Source organism: Homarus americanus, unplaced genomic scaffold, assembly GCF_018991925.1.
Source record: "Homarus americanus isolate GMGI-L3 unplaced genomic scaffold, GMGI_Hamer_2.0 scaffold44633, whole genome shotgun sequence".
Taxonomy (NCBI): domain Eukaryota; kingdom Metazoa; phylum Arthropoda; class Malacostraca; order Decapoda; family Nephropidae; genus Homarus; species Homarus americanus.
Window position 1 is genome coordinate 90,471 of NW_024738285.1, and position 22,458 is coordinate 112,928.

The 22,458-nt window shown below is 40.0% G+C and overlaps 1 protein-coding gene across 2 annotated transcripts in view; it reads left to right on the plus strand.

The window, feature by feature from the left end:
• The first annotated feature begins 7,315 nt into the window (after nt 1-7,315).
• LOC121873764 (elongator complex protein 2-like) overlaps nt 7,316-22,458 on the plus strand; it is a 50,588-nt gene continuing 35,445 nt past the window's right edge. The window contains exons 1-2 of one of the 2 annotated variants that reach the window (XM_042377463.1): nt 7,316-7,598; nt 9,932-10,121. In XM_042377463.1, the coding sequence (XP_042233397.1) occupies nt 7,476-7,598; nt 9,932-10,121 (313 nt within the window). In that variant the 5' untranslated portion in view covers nt 7,316-7,475. The remainder of the gene's footprint in view (nt 7,599-9,931; nt 10,122-22,458) is intronic. The other variant, XM_042377464.1, reaches the window with a different exon arrangement.

A 22,458-nucleotide genomic window follows, 5' to 3' on the forward strand; every position in this document is an offset into this window, starting at 1 on the left:
GCGTTCTCAAGGACTGAAACTGTGCCTACAATACACCATTCACAGGGAGATACAGTGTACGCAGTCACAGACGACAACTCTATAGATAACAGAGAGTGGATAAGTACTGTTCTTTTCCTCTCTTTACTTTTTTAAACAGGTGTAAATCTATACAGTCTGCACCCCCCCCCCCCACCCCGACCCCCACAACAACAACAACCATGAGTTTGATATGTGATTACTGCAGGGAGACGTCGGATATGGAGGATACAGGCCTGACTAATGCAACGTTTAGGAAGTTACTAACTGCCGTAAAGCATGAGGGCTGTTGCTGGCATTGCCCTGGCTGCATAGTCAAGGTGAATGAGGCGATTGCAAGCCATAAGGGAACGAGTTCTCTCCGGACGAAGATAGATGAAGCTGGAGCCCTGCTGCTTGCCAAACTGGAGCAAGCTGGGAAAGACATCCTTGCTAAGACTGAGGAAGCAGCCGATAGAATGGAGGTGGTTGCTAAAAGGAGTTATGCTGACATATTAGCAGGGGCACGGGAGGGGGCGGGGAGTAATGCAGGATCAGAACAGGTTCTACAGCAGATTGGGACTCTGAAGAAGTGTGTCGAAGAAATGAAAATTAACGGACCTACTGTTAGGGGAGAGGAGGAACACCAGGAACGTTTCCAGCGCAGGAACAATGTAATAGTTTTTGGAGTCCCAGAGAGCCAGGCGGAGGGAACTGTGAGTGAGGTAACACACGATAAGATGCTGTTTCAAAAAATTTGTACAGAGGTTCTGAAAATTCCAACAACCCCTCAGGATGTGAGGAGGCTGGGACAAAAGCAGGGGGATAAGCCTCGTTCCCTCAGGATCACATTAGCGAGCGGAGAAGAGAAATGGCAGGTTATTAGGCAGGCAAAAAACTGACCAAGGAGCGAGGCATTTCGGGATGTATTCATTCACCCAGATCGCACGGTAATACAGAGGGAACAGTACAAGAAGCTCCTGCAGGACTTGAAGCAGAAGAGGGAGGAGTCAAGGAAGAACGGGGACGGGTGTACATGGGTTATACTCAGGGGGAGGGTAGTGGAAGCAAGTGTGCCAACACAGGGCCAGGGGGCAGCAGCGCACCCTCCACCCGCTCTAACCCCCACCCGGGAGGCGGCACCAGCTCCGCCTGCCGGACAGGAGGAGGCGAGAACCGTGTAAACAATAACATTTCTAACCACACCCTGCAAAATACAGTGTACTTAGCAAATGCTGCAGCTTCTGCGAATGGGGGTGGGGTGAGCGGGGTTACTACTAAGAGCAGAGACGCTACCAAGAACAAATTCTGGCTTGAATGTCATGTACACTAATACTGACACGTTTCTCGATAAGAGAGAGGAGTTTGAAACACTACTAAGAGTACACCAACCAGATATCGTAGGAGTTGTAGAACTGTTGTACAAGAACAGGAGAATCGACCCAGAGGAAAGTGAGTTCTTGTATTGCTGGATATGACTCATTTACGAACCTTTCTCAAGAAACTTGTAAGAGGGGTGTGGTTATCTATGCTAGGCAAGACCTTAGAGCCAGCCAGGCGAGGGTACAGGGAGAGGATGTTTTTGAAGAGTCCAAGTGGTGTAAAATTAAATTAAAGGGAGGGGACTTACTTATCGTCGGGTGTATCTACAGATCCCCAAACTGTGGCCCACTAAATCAAAGGAACTTAAGAACCTTAATAAACAACGCGGCGATGCTCAACCCTAGCCACCTCCTTATCATGGGGGACTTTAACTATGGCGACATCGACTGGAGAAACGAGTCCACCCCGAATGACTTGAATAACCCTGCTACTCTTTTTGTAGAAACTCTGAGAGATAATTTTCTGTTCCAACATGTTAGAGACCCGACACATTACAGAGGGGAGCAAACACCCAAGCCACTTGACCTCATCATATCAAACGAGGAGGGTATGGTGGCCAAACTGGAACACCTTGCCCCAGTTGGCACCAGTCACCATATAGTGTTGTCATTCAGATTTAACTGTTACCTAGTTTAAGATAAGGCCAGGCCAAGGTGCAAATATTACAAGGGAAATTACAATGGGATGAGGGAAGAGATGAGTGGTATCAACTGGCCTGACTTATTAAGGTACAAGAACGCAGACACTACGCTGAATATCATAACTAGTAAAGTGACCCATTTGGTCGATAAATATATACCCAAGACCAAACCCAGTGCTTCTAGGAATACGAGAGGATCCCTACACATGAACCATGCGGCGGTCGACAAAATTAAGAAGAAAACCCAGAAATTCAAGACTTGGGTTGGGTCAAACGATGAGCAAGACAGGAGGATGTATGCCAGAGCCAGAAACCAAGCAAAGACAGAGCGTAGAAGGGCTGAAAAGGAGTTCCAGAGGCTGGTTGCAAGCGAAGTCAAGTCAAACCCAAAGGCGTTTTACCGCTATGCAAAGTCGAAATTGAAAACGCGAGTAGGAGTATCAGACCTAAGGCTTGAAGATGGTAGTTACGCAGATTCTGACCAGGATAAAGCCGAGGCATTGAACAGCTTCTTTTCCTCGGTGTTCACAAGAAAGGATGCAACGGTTCGACACAGCACTGACCCACATTGTGTTCACTGAAGAGGGTATTAGAAATAAAGTGTCCAGGCTAAAGGTCCATAAGAGTCCCGGACCTGACATGGTGCATCCTAGAGTGCTAAGAGAGTTGTGCAACGAGCTTGCAGAGCCCCTGAAGATTCTGTTTTGTAAATACCTGGATGAACAAAAGGTCCCCAGTGAATGGAAAGTGGCTTATGTGAGTCCTATCTTCAAGAAGGGCGATCGGCACCCCACGAACAACTATAGACCAGTGAGCCTGACCAGCATAATATGTAAGGTACTTGAGAGTATTATCAGAGATGCCGCAATGGAACATCTAATACGAAACAATCTTGTAAAGGATTGCCAACACGGTTTTATGCCGGGGCGCTCCTGCTTAACACAATTGCTCAAGGTATTGGATATTTGGACCCATATTCTGAAAAGGGGTGGTAATATCGACAATATTTACCTAGATTTTGCCAAGGCTTTCGACAGTGTACCCCATGAAAGGCTGAAAATCAAACTGGAAGGGTACGGAATTCGGGGAAATGTCCTTGTATGGATAGAAGACTTTCTACATGACCGCAAGCAGTGTGTGGTGATTAATGACACGAAATCGTCATCCGTACCTGTCACAAGTGGGGTACCACAGGGCAGTGTGTTGGGCCCGCTGTTGTTTGTTTGTTTCATAAATGACATGCCTGACGTTGTACACTCCTCCATACAAATGTTTGCCGATGATGCTAAGTTATTTCGGGAAATTAAGAACCAAGCTGACTGTGAAGAGCTGCAGAAGGACCTCTGTGGGCTCCAGGAATGGTCGAAGGAATGGCTGCTGAGATTCAATGTCACGAAGTGTAAGAGGATGCACCTGGGGCGTACCAACGGTAAGGAGGCGTATCATATGTCCCAACGGAATTAGGAAACTGCACTAGTTGAGACTGAACGTGAGAAGGACCTAGGTGTATATGTTGACAATGAGCTGAAGTTCTCGGGCCATTGCGAGAAGAAGGTAAACCAGGCAAATAAATTATTGGGTCTTATAAGAAGGTCGTTCAGATATCTAGACGGTCCGTCCCTCTTAACGATCTTCAAGAGTGAAGTGCTTCCCCATCTGCAGTACTGTCCCTATGCTAGGAACTGTCAGTTGATTGAAAATGTTCAAAGGAGGGCCACCAGACTGGTGCCTGCACATCGGCACCTCAGCTACCCTGAGAGATTGGAGCGCCTGAACTTGCCTAGCTTATATTACAGACGGGCAAGGGGTGACCTAGTTGAGGTGTATAAGCATGTCCTTAGTTGGAGCTGACGGACGCTTGCCTCACAAGGGGTCACAGCTCAAGACTGAAGAAGCCGCAAGTCCAGAAAACTGTGAGGGCAAACTTTTTCGGAGTGAGGGTTGTAAACTCTTGGAACAATCTACCAGAGAGTGTTGTGACGGCACCGAGTGTGAGCTCTTTCAAGACAAGACTTGACCAACACTGGAGCGGGTTCAGGTACATTCAGGAGCCGGTGCATGCCCAGTATTTGCCAACAGTGCGTGACAGAGACGTGACCGATCGCCCGGGCGGCTAACGAGCCGAACAGTGGTGAAGAGGATAAAAGTAAAAGTAAGTACTGTACAAGTAGTGATATGGTAAAAAATATGAAATACCTATTGGGATAAAAGCTCCTGCCACGGAATAACGTTACTAACAATCCAACATAATATAACAGCTAAAAAAGGAATTTGTTAGTAGTTTTCGTAGTCGATCTAAAACGAATCTTTACCTTCATTTTTACACTTGTTGTTTGCTTGATATTTATAAAAACGATACCACAATGCAGAGAATTTGACCTAACCAACCTTATCGGGGGGCATATTAAGCAGAAAGAACTTACTTGGTTATTATCAGGTACCAATGGTAGCACTTTTCTTGAAACAGCATTGTGTAATTTTATGTCTATTGTGGACGTCACAGTATGATCGGTTGTTGCGCTGAAACACATATCTTGTTAACTGTCAGTTCTCAGCCGCATTTTGAACACTTGTATGTCCTGCCAACTAGTTTATGTTGACAGATGAACTCTTGCAGACGATCTTCATCCTCCACAAGCACAGATAACTTGCTGCAGTGCGATACCGAACACGACGCCATAACAACACCATTGAAAAACAAGATTACTATCTTCTTCAGGGCTCAGGCCTCCTTGAGGAAGAACAATAAGTACAGGAACATACAGTACAGTTCACGTGTAATGCAATGCTACTCGAAAGAAATTCGAAATGTATCCAAAACCATAATATGGAATTCGAATTGAACTATATGAACTCAACCTTTATACATAAAAGATTAACAAACCACGTGCGAAAATAAAAAAAGAACAAAAGGGATTTGCGCATCCGTAAACAAAGAAATCAAGAAGTGAAGCCTATGAAATTAAAAACAAAAGACAACCCAGCCAATATTACTGGTAATAAAACCCCCGATGAAGTTTATAAACATCTCGGAAGGCAGTGCTTTACACTACTTAATACTTAGTCGACTGTCGACTGTCCATACCTGCAGTAGGCGGATGTCTCAGATCTAGCATAATTTTATGCTATTACCATAAACTGAGCAGAAATTTTGAGACACATAATTTTAGCATATTTCACAATTTAGCATAATTCTAACATAATTTTGGCGTATCTGGCATTAATCTGGAATAATCTAACCAAACTGGAGCAATTACAGAGAAATGTGTTACTTACAAAAATTAAACCGTATCTAAGAAAACAATACACGCTGGCAAGCAGTCCTCTCAGCTCTCACCACGGTCTTGGGCTACAAAGAAATGTAAAAAAAAATAAATACAAAATAAAATCAGCGATTTCGCCACTTAGGGCGGTGAACTCGTTCACCCATATACTGTAAGTGTGCCGCCCATCTCTAGTATTAAAATCCTTGCTTATTGGCAAACTAGATATATTTCTGGAGCTGATATCATTTTCATCTGCCAATGCGGATCTGTGCAGCATCTCCGAATGGGCAGGTAGAAACCTGGTTAAATTTAATAGTCATAAAACTCAGTATTTACCAATTACACTTTCCAGATTAGATGATCTCCCACCAATCACATTTCAGGACGCAATCATTCTGCCAAGTTCTAAAATAGATATGCTTGATCTCACGGTCTCACCATTTACTCTAATATGTCATGGAAGCCACACATCCACAGCATTGCTAAAGCTGCCTCCCGAAAGCTGGAAATGCTGTGCAGATGCCGTAGCTACTTCACTCCTTAGAGCAGTTGCATCAAGTTTACACGGGATTCATTCGTCCTAACTTGGAGTACTGCTCTCATATCTGGGGTGGCTCTTCTGTCCAACTGTTAGGTAAGGTGGAATCAAAGGCATTTCGTCTTATTGACTCTCCTCCTTTAGTTGATAATTTCTCTTCCATTTCTCTTCCCCGCAATGTTGCTTCACTTTCTCTCTTTTACAGGTACAGTATTTAACGCGCATGTTCAGTGGATTTGGCATCCTGTGTACCGTCGGCAAGGCCGTGGGTTCGTAACGCTCGTCTTGCTCGCTGTGCCCACCGTTTCTCTATGTATGTCAGTCACATTAGAATAACCCATTTAGAGTATATCCTTCTTTCCTCACACAGCCAAACTTTGGAATGCTCTGCCTTCTTTTGTGTTTCCATACTTGTTACCGCCACAGTAAGATAAACTAGAAGAGAGAGAGAGAGAGGGATAACCACAATAAGATAAACTAGGCGAGAGAGAGAGAGAGAGAGGGTGAGATAAGAGATATAGTGTTGACAACGAATTTGCTGACGAATTTGCTTAGGTGTTTCAAAACGAAACAGATGGCCCTCGCCTCCGGGCTGCGATTGCCCTCGAGGGTAGTCTACCGATTTCTACAGGACAGACAACATGTTGGTTCAGACCACTAGACCCTAAAACGTGAGTGATCGTGAAGAATTAGAATCTGCTAAGAAACTCTAAATAACTTTAATAAGTATATTTATGTACTGTAATTTGATCATATTATACCAATTGTCTCCTGTATCAACAGTTATAACATGCGAGTTATATTTAAGATGTTATATTGATTGTATTATTCATACTATGTGTCCTGAGATAACAGCATTTGTTATATGAGAATTGTTCTTTGACAGGTTTTGACAGAATTATATGGTACGCGTCAATGCACTGGAGCGGGTTCAGGTACATTCAGGAGCCGGTGCATGCCCAGTATTTGTCAAGAGTGCGTGACAGAGACGAGACCGATCAGTGGCGAAGAGGATAAAAGTAAAGTAAAAAGTAAAAGTTGAGGGTTTATTTCTCCAGCAACAAGCCAATGATGCACCTATGAGCGTTAACAATACTCATACAATCTGTCTTTCTTCAAAAAGCTGGTTTTCCGGCATCTTCGTGGTGTAGATTAATATAATCTCTTTATTTTCTATTTTTAATTTCTTTTTACTCTTATTTTTTCGTCTCCTAGGCCCCGTTGTAGGTCGATTACATGTCTCCGGGTGGGCTATTCCCCGTAAAAAAAAATCAAACCGTAGTGTTGTATATATGTTTCCTTAATTCTCAAGTGTTCCTTCCATTGTTTGTATAATGTAATGCTAGTTTTTGATTCCGTGTAATTCCTCCACTTTTCTAAGCTCCATTGTTTCATTTTCTGCGTAAAATTTTCTTTATTAATGTGTTAGAAGTTCTACATGTTACTTTGACGTCTGTGGAGTTTCATTTATTCAGTTGGAGTTGTTGCCGAGGCGGTCGGCGGGGGTTGTTTGCTGTCCCGTGTTTGTTTACCTTCAGCCGCTGCCGACCCCAGTAGTTGACGGCTAATTTAGACACTGCGGAAGAAGAAACTTGTGGCATGTTACAGATACTCTGAGTATTCCCAAATTAATTGTCCAGGGTGGAGAACTATGGAAGCCTACACGCTTTATATGTCTTGTGGAGCGAACCAAACACCCCTTGGTGTTGATTGGGGTCCAGATGGGATAGTGTGTTATGCTGCAAGTACTGGGGTACTGCTGTGTGATCCAAAGGTAGGCCTGTATTAACGTACACATAAACTGAATTATTTTATTTTGTTGGAAACAATGAATGGTAATTATTTACTACTTCACAGCTGCTGATTTTTCATAGAAAACGAATTTAAAAACGCTGCAATTTCACTGTATTTTATAGTGGACACTATTGTAGTTATGGCAAATGTGTTATAAATTGTTTATTTAAATGTTTGTTAACCTAACCTAACTTAACCCAACCTAACCTTAACATAACCTAACCCTAAACTAACCTTAAACTAACCTAACCTTACCTTAGTTGAAAAGAAAAACAAGTGGCCAAAGCATTGTTAGAAGACCTCACCAGCCTAACCAAAGAAACCAACCTAACTTTACCTAACTTCCTAGCCATGTGGCTCTGCCCCCTAGACCCCCCAGTATATTATAACAGAAAGAACATTATTATATGGTGAAATTTTACGTTTTTTTTTTAACGTGAGAGAAGCCGTCTGGACTGAGCAGCTCATAAACAGACACTGAGCGGGCGCCTTACCGATTTATCGCTGCGCAAGATGAAGTAGTGCAACTAATGCAAGCCTAGGGGCCTATTTATCTACCAAACGAATCATTTTCAACAAGAAATGAACATCATTTCCAAACTCACTGATGAAATTATTGTAAGAAAAGAAACATCAAAACAACTCCCGTGGCAGCAGGTATCTTGTCAATATTAACCAAGTTTTGTTGCCTTTAAAAATTCACAAAAGATGTAGGAGGAATGTGTTGTGCATAATTTCTCTTATGCTTTCTACAATTTAGCATTGGTTTGTTTTAAAGATTTAATTTTAGATACAGTTATGTCCTGTAGCTAATTTATTGTTCATAAAGTGAAGAAAACTAACCTAGCAAACCAAACATAAAATGCTAAATTTTTTTTCTCCTGATTTTCTTGGTCCGAGGTCATCCATGTTATGAGAGATTGAGGCTGGGAACACGGGGTGCAGGCAGCAGAAGAGGGGACATTGGAGATGCTAATGTCCTGCCTGGTTGTTAATCACCTTACCTTGATTCAGGAAAAGTCTCAACCTGTATTTCCCAGAGAGTGAGAGCAAACACTTGAACTCCAACATCTGGGTTCTTAATCCATTTGCTGATGATGGGGTTGACCATTCTGAAGCTCTATTTGAGCTAAGGACAGATTACGCAAAAAAAGCAGCCTTCAAGACATTAGCACACATCATGGATTTCTGGGTTACACTGCTGGATATTCCAGAATAGAAGTTGGCTGAACAGGTGACAACCATGTTTGTGCAGATGCCAACATCATATATGTGTGAGCAAGGCTTCTCAGTTTTAGTTTTATTCAAAGAAAAGGAACACAATTTTGAATGTGGATCTCCTCATGCACCTGGGACGCACTCCAAAGTCGCCTGATGCTACAATTTCAGCTGATAGCGGACAAACTACAACAGCTGCCAAGCCACTGAATTGCCAAAACATTCATAATTATGCCTATGGTTCTTTAATTTATTATTTTCCTTTAATTGATTTAATAAAAAGTAATTTTGTTCTGAATGGAAAATTCTATACAGTAAACCCTCGAAGATCCGGACCCGGGAAATCCGGATTTTGGAAGATCTTAACAAAAAATTTGGGGATTCTGGGCTAAGAAGCCTCCTAGAAGCTTCCTTAAAAACATTCCCAAACCAGAGCAAAGAACAGTTTAGGCCCTTGGGCACTGCTTGACCCATCAGTTGCTTGGACACAGGTGCCTGAGGAGGTGGGAAACATAAACAGAGTTGACAATTGTTGTTTGTGGGAATATTATTTCATTCACTCTAGTAATGATACAAGGTTTCTTATTATGTTATCATAGGTAAATGCTTGGTTTATATATGGTAATTTGTTTATCACTACATAAGTACTGTATTTTTGGTGTTTCTTATATCATTTAATATTTGCCAGAAAATACGGACGATCGACTTTTCCGGAAAGGTGGTCCCCCCCTTTTAGTCCGGATCTTCGACTGTTCGCTGTATTAAATTATATTACAATTCAAAACGGAAAATAAATACAGTACAAGTGAAACTGCTGGGTTTTTTTTTCTCTCTCTCAGCAAAAATTGGTTACCACTTGGGGTGGATAGCTTTTTAAGTTTCATCACTAGGGGTGGACGACATCAAAAAAAGGTTGAATAGCACTGCTTTATTGAATTATGTGTATGGGTCCCACTTACTTTTCCTTCTGTATCATGCAAAATGTAGTTCACTCAACCGCTTTTTGCATTTTCTTGAGGTAAGAAAGCTTTTACTTTCTAGGGAGAAATTGTCTCAAATTGCTACTAAGGTCTGACCACTCTCACCAATTTACAGAAGGGAGCAGTGACTGGGGCAAGTACAAAGATACACACCAACAAAATTACTTGTGTGCGATGGGTTCAGCCAGTGCCATCTATGGGTCGCACTTTGATTACCACCAGTGCAGATGGAAGAGCTGTGGTGTGGACTGTATCTGAAAAAGAGACAGAGGGTCTGTTTGTTTTACTCCCTCTTGCTGTGTTAGGTATGTATGTATGTATCTATTTCCTTTTAAATTGGACTATATATTAAATCTGCATTTTTTAGCATTTAATGTGCATAATTTTTTATAAGTTACAGCAGACTCAATATAGTGCAGTTCTATACCGCACTTTCAATATAGAGCGCCACCCTAAATTACTCCCATTTTTCATTATTGTTTGGTTAGAGTCTCGTTATTGTGTGGTGTAAGTCCCAAAAAAATAAAGAATAAAAAATATGGATCACTGCATTCATCACTTGATGACAAGTGTGTACAGTAAAGTACAGGGAAATTTGTATTGTGACTGAATGTTTTGTTATACCCAACGGTATTATGACTAAAAAAGAGAAAGAGTAAAATAAATATTGCTGCATCTGGTGGTATTAAGAAGAAATGGCTAGCTATTACCAGTCTTGTAATCACATGGAGAAGCACAGATTGATCAATGATTCCCAGCAGCACAGATTGATCAATGATTCCCAGCATGGCTTCACAAGCGGACGCTCTTGCCTAACTAATCTATTAACATTCTTTTCATCAGTTTTCGAATCGGTGGACGAGGGGCACAATTATGATGTGGTATATCTCGACTTTAGCAAAGCCTTCGACAGAGTCCCCCACGAAAGACTAATTAGAAAGGTAGAAGCACATGGCATCAAAGGTACATCCTTAAATGGATTAGGGCGTGGTTACAGGACAGGAAACAGCGAGTGAGCATTAACGGCACTAAGTCCCATTGGAGCAACGTCACAAGTGGAGTTCCCCAAGGCTCAGTACTTGGACCATTATTATTTATTATATACATAAACGACATAGATATCGGCATAGACAGCAACATAAGTAAATTTGCTGATGACACTAAAATAGGACGTGTTATTAAATCTGACGAGGACTCGGCAAAACTACAGGAAGATCTAAACAAATTTTTCGAATGGTCTGAAAAATGGCAGATGAAATTCAACGTCGACAAATGTAAAGTACTCAGTATAGGAGATGTAAACAGGGAAACCAGATACCAGATGAACAACGATGCCATAGAGAAATCCGACTGCGAGAGAGATTTAGGAGTAATGATAAGTAGGAACCTTAAACCAAGTAAACAATGTGTTTTTGCTCGTAACAAGGCTAATAAAGTACTTGGGTTCATACAAAGGAGTGTTAGTTACAAGACTAGCGAGGTCATCCTAAAACTGTATCTTGCTCTTGTGAGACCACACCTGGACTACGCAGTTCAGTTCTGGTCACCGTATTACAGAATGGATATAGAATCCTTGGAAAGAATTCAGAGGAGAATGACAAGACTAATCCCGGGCATTAGGAACCTTGAATATAGAGACAGGCTAAAGCATCTTAATTTGCACTCCCTCGAGAGACGTAGAGCGAGGGGCGACCTGATAGAGGTGTATAAGTGGAAGGCAGGGCTAAACAAAGGGGACATTACAAAGGTACTCAAACTATCCAACCAGGAGCGAACTCGTAACAATGGTTTTAAATTAGATAAATTTAGATTTAGGCGTGAAATCGGTAAACACTGGTTTGGAAACAGAGTAGTGGATGAATGGAACAAGTTACCAAATATCATCATTAACTCGAATACGCTGAATAGCTTCAAACATAGGTTGGATGCTTATATGAGCAATAGGGGTTGGGTGTAAACGGGACTGCCCAGTATGGGCCAATAGGCCCGCTGCAGTTTCCTCCATTCTTATGTTCTTATGTTCTTGTGATGAGAAAATTAAAATACCATAAACCCTTCCACTTTAAAAAGCTGGTTTTCCGGCATCTTCGTGGTGTAGATTAACACAGTATAACCTTTTTCTTCTCTATTTTCAATTTCTTTGTTAATTTTTTCGCCCCCCAGGCCCCGTTGTGTGTCGTTTGACCTGTGCCCGGGTGGGCTAATTCCCATAAAAAAATCAAAACAATAATGTTATGCATCCGAGTCTTTAAAAGCTCATTAAAAATCCATGTTATGATCTATTAGTGGGAGAGCATAGGGTATGGGTCGTATTGTCCAAGCTGTCATGTATCCACTAGAGTTGTACCGATACCAATATTTTGACCGATACCAATACCAATATGGTTTTTTGACCGATGCCGATGTCAATCCCAATATTTTGGTTGATTCCGATACTTTGCCAATACAGGGGGCCCCCCAAGTTCACGGATTTTTACTTCCTGGTTCTTGGTTATTCATAGATGACACCCTGGATGTACCCAAGACTGTCTGTGGGTAGTTTTAAAGTTGCTGGCATTTTCGCGGCTAGGACAGGGAGCCATTCGTTCTAGAGACAGTAATTTCTTTTACCTGTATTATAAATTGTGTGTGTGTGTGTAGACACACACAAAAACACATACACACACACACACACAAAACACATACAAAACACATACAAATAAATAATAATGGGAAAATCCTCTCACAAATAATCAGAAACAAATTTATTAAAAATGTGAGTCTACTCTCAAGTCCGTGCTCTATTGCAGTACTTTATTAATAGAGCACGGACTTGAGGATAGACTGTCATATTTTTAATAAATTTGTTTGATTATTTGTGAGAGAATTTTCCAATTATCATTTATTTGTATGTGTTGTGTGTGTGTGTGTGTACACACACAGACACACACACACACACACACACACACACACACATATATATATATATATATATATATATATATATATATATATATATATATATATATATATATATATATATATATATATATATATATATATATATATATATATATATATATATATATATATATATATATATATATATATATATATATATATATATACACAGTGGGGTATGCTATAATGAATCTAATTGGTTCTAGAACCTTGTTCATTATAGCATTCGTTCGTTATAGGATTAATCCGTTCCAGGCCCCCAAATACAACCACTTAACACTGAAAAATATAATATAAAATTGTAAAAATTGTAAAAAAGTGTATAAATATGCATCTAAACCCCTGAAATAAAGAATATCATTAATACTTTTAATAAAAAAAACAATAAATTAGTAAAAAAAAACAAAAATTTTTATTTTTTTTTAAAATAATGTTCGTTGTAGGAGTTTCGTTCGTTATAGCATTCTCAATTTTATAGGTAAAACCGTTCGTTATAGGAATATTCGTAGTAGGATCCGTTCGTTATAGCATACCCCACTGTATATATATATACAGTTGTACCCTGCTTTACGCGGTTTCACTTAACGCGATTTCTCACATACGCGGTGCCTCGCCAGAACCGAACTTTCACTTAACGCGGTTCATCTACTCATATACGCGGGAAGCGGCGCGGGCAGGATGCGCACAAGGTCGCCCAGTCATCAAAACATTACCGAGTTTTTCACCCGCCACCCACCACAGCCGGCCCAAGTCAGTGATAGTGATAATTATAGTGAGGATATGGACTTATATGGACTTTGAGGGGTTTGACAAAGAGGCCCTGCAAGCCTCTGTGGTGGATAGTGATACAATTGATACAAGTGATACAGGAGGGCCAATAATCTGCCCTCTGTTCGGAACCAACCCCCCATCCCCGCGGTGCCCAGCCATCTTTCTACTAATGTAAGTAAAAAAACCTAATATTAATTTTGTAATTATTAATTGAATGTGCATACATAAGTTAGATATGTTTACTACAACATAGTTGTTGTGTTCAAAAAGTGGAGTTTGGGGGTCGGGCCAGTCTCTATTGGAATTAATCCCATATATGTTCTTTAACGGATATTCAATTGACACCTAATATATATATATATATATACATATATATATATATATATATATATATATATATATATATATATATATATATATATATATATATATATATATATATATATATATACAGGTAAAAGAAATAATTGTCCTAAGGACAAACACATAAAGGAATATACATTTCTTTATATATATATATATATATATATATATATATATATACAGGTAAAAGAAATAATTGTCCTAAGGACAAACACATAAAGGAATATACATTTCTTTGTACACAAGTAATAATGTAACCCCCCCACCCCACCCGGTCCGCAAATGTTATTCAAGGATTTGGAGATTCGCGGCCATTTGAGAACCTAACTGTATCTGAACTAGCGGCTTCACCAGTCATAATGTTATGGAAGTTATACCGACGCTTATCGTTGAAAACAGCCTCGGCTGGCCATAAAGGTCTCTTCCTTCGATCCTTCACCCTCTGTTTCCTTCATGTTGTCAAACAAGGATCTGGCCTTATGCTGGATAACCATAAGGCTCACAGGGGCATTGTGTTGATTCTGGTCCTCCATCCACACAGCCAGCATCTTTTCCACCTTTTCTATCAAAGTGCTTCTAGTAAGAGTCGTCTTAGTAGCACTCAGAGAAGAACCACTTCCAGCACTAACCTTAATCTTGTCAGCGTTGGTCTGGATAGTACACACCGTTGTGGGGGTTAGACCAAGCACAGCGGCTATGTCCACAGCACATTCCCCTTTTTCAAATCGGGTTAACACATCCATTTTCATAGCAAGGATGATGGTCTTTCGTTGCTTCACTACACTAGCATCAGTAGCACTTGATGGGTGCTTGGAAGCCATTTCAGTTGGTTAGAGTACAGTTTTAGAGCAAAAGCACTTAAGCACGCATGAATGATGTGAAGTTGTAACAGAGACTGGCTTGGCGTCGCTTCGGGACGCTGTGACATTACGCGAGTGAGGGCAGCGCGCCGAGCCGAGAGAGCGTAGAGCGGCCAGACGAGAGAGGGTGATGCACCGTAAAAAGTAGTCCTTGACGACGCAAAATGACGTTGTACCGAAACACTGTGATGTTAAACGAATTTTTGGTCTCTAAAGTTGAGCGACGTAGTGCTGAAATAACATTAAGATGGACAACATTAAGCGAGGACTTACTGTATTGTACATTAGACCCTTGCCATTCGCGGGCTTGCGATTCGCGATTTCGACGATATGCGGTAAGCCGATGGTGGCTGTCTTATGAGCCTTTTCCTGCAGCACAATGAGTCATCCCACACACTCACAGTCTCTTCTCTCCCCCTTTGCGTTCAACCATTGTCTATGACGCAGCATCTCGTGTTTTACTCTCCAAGCTGTACCGTTTCTGTGTGAAAAAGCCCCTAAAAGACTGCCTGGTGTCAGTGCTAGTGATGCTAGTGAAGTGAAATGTAAGAGGCACTAAGGTAGTATAAGTTGCTATTTGCAGTAATTTATTTTATTTAAATATTTGTGAAGTATGTTTAACACTCAGTTTCAAAAGTGTGCAACAAAACCCTTTTTATTATTTATTTATTTTAGTGCTTCCACATTTTTAAATGCGATTTCCTTGATCAGGTTGTCAAATTTCCTCAGATTTTCTTGGTCAGGTTGTTAAATTTCCTCAGATTTTCTTGGTCAGGTTGTTAAATTTCCTTAGATTTCCTTAAAAAATATAAATTTTCTTTATAAACTTCTTTTCATGAAAAACCTCCAGTGGAAAAAAAAGTATTATTTCTGGAGACACTGGTCCTGAGTCTCCAGACCCCCAGGACCCAGTGCTAAATAAGTAAATAATGCTAATAGAGTGTACTCACATAACCCACATATTAACACTTGGGTTTTGGGGAGGTGCTATCCCACGAGATGGTTGGGGTCTGGCTTTGTTACGCACCTCACCGTACTTGACTGCACCACATGAGAGATAGTTATGTGTAAAGAGTCATAGCAAGCTTGCTATTTGAGAAAGAAAGGTGAGGTTTGTTGTATTAGCATTAAAATAAATTGCTATAACTACAAACAGTTTTATATGAGTAATCATGATAAGATAATTATTTCTATATGTAAGCGCGAGTAGAACACAAAATTTTTGTTTACCCTTAATGAAAATGTTTACACATCACTTTATACCTTCTTTATTTCATGTGATTGTAATATGAACTTTTATTCCAATGTAAAGCATACCGTGGCCGGACAGATGTCCGAAGGACATTTGGCCGACGGACGTTTCACCGACTGACATTTGACCGAACGGACATCGAGCCAACGGACATTTGGCTTAACGGACAATAGACCGAACGGACAAATGGCCGAACGGACAATAAACCGAACGGACAAATGGCCGAACAGACATTTGGCTGAATGGTCATATGGCGTTTTTCTTTTTTTTCTTTCTTCTTTGCAATGTATTTTTTGCACATTTACTGAAGGATAAAGGATATTAGTTGTACTGTAATTGCTTTATAAAAATTGCTTCAGTCTTGTGTTTAATATCTGGTAGACGTCGGAAATAATCAGCATTATTCGGAAACAATCGGCATTATTTTCCCCAATTTCAATTTAACTAGTGAATTACAAGGACTAAGAGAGGTTTATGTACACAGGGTGACCTTACAAAACATGAGGTCAGGTAAAAAACATGACATCCGCTAATCCACACACCAACACCACCACAAACACAAAAGAACTGGCGACGTAACTAGTCATGTTAAGTCAGGTGAAGTTCTTAGCCACGCCCCAAACCAACCAAACGTTAGCCCTGCTTGCCTGGACTCGGATGCAGTCGCTCTTCAGAGGTTGTAAAGGTAAGCCGATATTTTTATTTTTGTTGTCCATTCGGCCAAATGTCCGTTCGGCCATTTGTCTGTTCGGTCTATTGTCCGTTCGGCCATTTGTCCGTTTGGTCTATTGTCCGTTCGGCCATTTGTCCGTTCGGTCTATTGTCCGTTCGGCCAAATGTCCATCGGCTCAATGTCCGTTCGGTCAAATGTCCGTCGGTGAAACGTCCGTCGGCCAAATGTCCTTCGGCCATCTGTCCGGGAGCCAAGCATACATATTTAGTAAAAAATAATTATAGAAGAGTTGTAAAAAAACTAATGTTTCGCTTGGTAATACTGGTTTAAATTGTACGTTCTGATGACCAGGCTGAGTACAGATTATTAATTTTTTCCTTCCGACTGCAAAAGCTAATTGTATTTATTGAGTCGTAGTAAGCTTACTATTGGAGATAAAAGGGTCGAGTTTGTTGCATTAGCATTGTAAATATACATTATCTACAAACAGTTTTATTTAAGTAATCACACTAAAATATTAAATATACAGTATACGTACCGCAAGTGAAAGTATAACACAAATTGTAGTGCATGGCTGCCACTCAAGCCCCTAAATGTGAATATTTCTCACTCAAAGTTTCTAGGTATTTTTACATAAATTACACATAATGTGCTTACACTGTAAATGCTTGTTATTTTCGAAATTCATATGAAATAATAATTGTAAATTATTGGTTAATTTTTTTTACAAAAATAAATGAATTTCTGTACTTACATGTTGTTTGATGTTAGAGCACTTGGTGATATTCCTCCCCACTCTTGCCTTTACCTCTTCTCCTCTGTGCCCTACAGTCGCCTGAACAGGGCGACTAAATCTAGTTTTAGTCGGAGTACGGGTAGTGCGCACTTGTGAGGGAGATGAGTGGTCGTGCTGAGATTGCTGGGATGCCACGTGAGCAACACTATTTTTTATTTTTCCTTTTAGCTACAATGATATGCCGGACAATTCCTTTCGCACTAAGACTGCTTGTTGAAGGGCCAGACAATCTATCAGCACAAGCCACAGAGCATGGTTGGGAATGTAGGTCAAAGTTACGTCCTGTGCCGTTGAACCTCAGAGGACAACTGATGTGGTCTCTCACCTAACTTGGAGGCAGATCACACTGACGTTGCCAAATGTGCGTCTTGCATATCTAACGTTCATAAGGAAACATAAAATAATTTTATTGCAATTTTTGAGTTTGTACACAAATTTGCATATGAAAACCCTAAATCGATAATTTAGATCATGTGCAAATTTGCGTACGAAAACTACAAGAGTCAAACACCTACAGGAAGCAAACTGAAGTGCTGTAAACCTGTTTTGAGACTAAGAAAGTGAGTTAGCATGATGCAGCACAATGAACACACAGATACTACATCTTCCCATAATTTACAACAAATATCTTTATTCTTTTTACCTTGTATGAATGAAACTCCTGAAAATTTCACTATTGTTAACTAATCATATATAATTATACATAATCCATTGATTAAATCATGAAACACTACAGGACCCCATAGAATAAATGGTCATTAATATAAGCAGTATGGTACTTTTCAACCGTCCTGTAGTGTCTCGGTGACTGGCAGGCAGCAAACCTGTATACAGTAATATTTTCGTTAGCCGTAATCCCTCAAACCTGGAATTTAGTCAGTGGGCCTAACCCTCAAAGCTGGAGGCCGAGGCACCACCAGGAGGGACTAATGTTATCATATACCATTAGGAAGCTTAACATCTCTACTTCTCAAAAATTTATGATAGCAGTGTCATAGGCACAGCTTAAGCGGAGAAAATTCATATTAAAGAAGGTTACCTAAACAACTTACATGGGCAGTTCAAAGTCACAAGTCATGTAGCTATACCCTGCATTATACCTTATTCATGCCTTGTATTTGTGATTTCAGAGATACAGTCATGTATTTCCCATCTTGAAGATAATAAATATGTAGTATTCGTGTGCCTAACCGTAGTAATTTGCAATAATTATCCTTCATAACGTACCCATGCTGTAAGCCATATTGGTCTCACATACATAATTTGGAAATAAATTGCTTTATTTACATTTTTACAACAATCTTCTTTTCTTCTGCATACAATGAGGTCTTTTAATTAAATTCTCCGTGATATGATAGGCCTCACGTCTTCCGACTGTGATCATGCTGATCTCACACAGCCTAGAATTGCCAGAGACAAAGCTGATGTTGATGCAGTAGTTGACATGCTGGGAAATAACTGGATAAATCCTTTGGCCAGGTGACAGATCTCGTCAGTTTATCTACTGGTATTGCTGCTCCTAAAGATGTGTTATATGATATTATGCTTGCCAGAGAATTGGGTGAAAATGCCTGAGGACAGTGCTGAACAACAGGACTTTAACAGCAGAATGAAAAAGCTAAACTTGAAGATATTTTCTGACCTCAAAAAGAAAACAAGGGCAGTAAAAGTGCATGGAAAAGAAGTGATATTGAAAGCAGATAGAAATCTCTTCAGCAACATGATCATTTGTGCAAAGAGCAGTAAACTTGATATGCAGGATGTGCTGGCACATCCACATGGGCCTCTTCCTTGGTCCATTGCCGATCCAGAAGATCATCCACGCAATACGAATAAATCTGCATTAAGTAGAGAAGTAGAAAAAAATGTTTTATATGCAAAAATGTTACCGCAACCTCGGGCTTGCATCATTGAAGCTATGGCACTTGTTCATACTGTCGCCCGGTGACAAGAAAACATGCAAAGACATTGCAGACTCTATGCTGGCTATGATTCTCAGGGAAGGTGAAGGATGTTGGAGAACTTGTGATATTTGATGTATACAAGCCAGTATCTATTAAATATGTAGAGCGAGAACATAGGGCTAGAGATACGGAAGTTCTGACTTACAAACATATCTCTCAAGGCACCAAGATCATGCAATGGGCAAACTTTCTTCATGGTACAACAAACAAAAAGAAGCTTATAACATTTCTCGTTTCTCAGTGGAAAGAAGCTACAGTAGGTGCAGGAGGAAACTTGCAGAAAGCAATACAATCATGTATGTTACATGTGAGGAAAATTGTGTAAAAATAACAGCAGAAGTTGAACTGTACACACGAGAAAACCGATACGAGAATCATCTTACATGTTTCACACATAGCTAATTTTGCATATACGGCAATACAGTAGTTATTATTTCCAAAGACACTGATGTTCGAATGTTGTGCTTAGCTTTTGCCTCTGAAATATCTACACCATTGTATCAAGTGTGCACAGCATAGACCAGAACACGGTACAGTAGTATCAACCAAATTGCACAGGCTCTCGGATTCTCTGTATGCAAAGTTATCCTTGGAATGCATTCACTCACTAGATGTGATAAGTCAGTTCTTTTGCTGGCAAAGGCAAGCTTTCAACCCTGAAACTGATCAAACAAAATGCCACATATTGTATGTTGTTTGAAAATTTTGGCAGTGATTGGCAGGTGCCGGAGGAATTGTTCAGGCAACTACAAGGGTTTGTTTGTGCTTTATATGGTGCAAATTATGGCACTGATGATGTCAACCTGTACAGATATCACCTCTTTTGTGCAAAGAAAGGACAGACTGAATCATTCCAGTTTCCACCTTTTGCCAACTGTTTGTTCAAGCATTGTCTTCGCTCTTGCTATCAAAGCGATTTGGAAGAGAAGCCTAGAGTGTGCCCCAGAAATTCCCAGTCCATCTGGATTTGGATGGGTAATAGAACAGTGTGGCAAAGAAGAGAACATTAAGATTGACTGGATGGATGGTCAGCCTGCACCTCTTGCTGTGCTGGAACTGCTGGCTTTCAAGTGTGTATGCGCGTGTGAAGCACCTGACTGTCAATGTAATGCACATGGCCTGCGCTGCAGTGAAATGTGCAGACTGAAAACATGTTCTAACCAGGCTCCCACAGAACAGGAAGAGGAGACAATGATTGATGAGCCTGATGATTACAGTGCATAATATTAGCTTAATTAGTTATATGTCACTTTTGGACTGTTCGTTGGTGCAAGATGTGTGTGGCAGTGTATAGATTAGTTGACTGCAGGTAGTTTATAGTGCTTGTGTTTTACTAGATACTCAGTTGTATCACTTATGGAATCAAACATTAAGCATGCAGACTTTCCTCTTTGCAAGCGTGAGTGCAAATGAAACCATTTCTAAGTATTCTTTGATAGCCATAACCTATGTATATGCAGTTATGAATAGTGGTACTATACATGTATGTTGTTATATCAGAGCAGTGACTGGCAGTTACCAGTCATTCTTGTCAGAATGTTACATTTTGACTTATGTTTGATTTATCATCTAGCAAGGCTAGAATTTTATATCGAATAGTCTTTATTATTTTTTACAATACTCTTTTACTTTCAAAAATTTTTGGGGATGACAGTGTCTGCAACACATTAGGATGCAAATGTTTACATATATTTGTAGTAAGGTAATAAGCACCATTCTGGGGCGTAAATTCATTGTGTTAATTTTCTTGTTTTTGCTATGCTCATGTAAAGTGCATATAATTTGTTATTAGAGAATATAACATAATTCCTCCTATAAATTTTGGTTATGACTTATGTTCATACATGCTACTTATCATTGTGTAAATTACTGTACACTACATGAGTGCATTATGAACAGTTTTAATTTAAAAAATCACCTAGACCAAACTCATAAAACTATGGTTATACATTCAACTAATGCATGTAGACTGACAGACTGGAAATATGCAACACCCTGAAGAAGAATGAGACCTAATTATGTAGTGTGCAGTTGTGAGTGTGACATAATGTCGAGTTGGCAGTATGCGGTACCCCTGTTTAACATAAATTTTAACTACTAAAGCTGTGCCATATGCACTGCTATCATACATATTTTGAATCTAGAGGTTTTAAGCTTTCCAATGATACAGTATATGATAACTTTAGTCACTCTTGGTGGTACCTCTAACCCCTGTTGGCCCTCTGACTAAATTCTCCAATAGCCGGAATTGAAATTTGCTTGGAATTTTTCTGGGAAATTCTCTGAATTCCGGTGTTTGAGAACAAATTCCGAGGTTGAAAATAGGGTGCATTTTGTGAAAATTCCAAGAAAATTCTGAATAAAATAATCTTGAATTACACCTTGTGAAATTAGTGCATCAAGCATGGGTCCCCTGAAAGATGACTTCTCCTCCATCCCCACTTCCTTCTCTTCTCCCTTTTCCTCCACCCCCACTTCTAATTCCCATCATCATCATCAACCAGGAACCTTCTACATACACACCTCAAAGTAAGTGTACTTTACTGCATTTTTTTTTACTTTGTATGTACTTTTCTGTGAGTTGGAACCAATTACCCAATATCCCATTGAAACAATGGATTCGGTTAACGAAATTTTTTGTTAACGAATTACTCTGTGGAACGAATTGTGTTCGTTAACCGAGGGTATTATTATTATTATTATTATTATTATCATCATTATCATTATTATTATCATTATTATTATTATTATTATCATTATTATTATTATTATTATTATTATCATTATTATTATCATTTTTATTAACATTATCATTTTTATTAACATTATCATTATTACTACCCCTGTATTATTATTATCACAAATATTTGCAAGCTCAAGGGCCCCCCCCCTGGACCCAGGGCCCCCGGCCCGGGCTCCCTGGGCACCGTTGTTAATGCGGCCCAGAATTTAATCTACACCGCGAAGATGCTGGAAAGTCAGCTTTTTGAAGTGCGTGTGTGTGTGATTTTCAAGGATTAGAA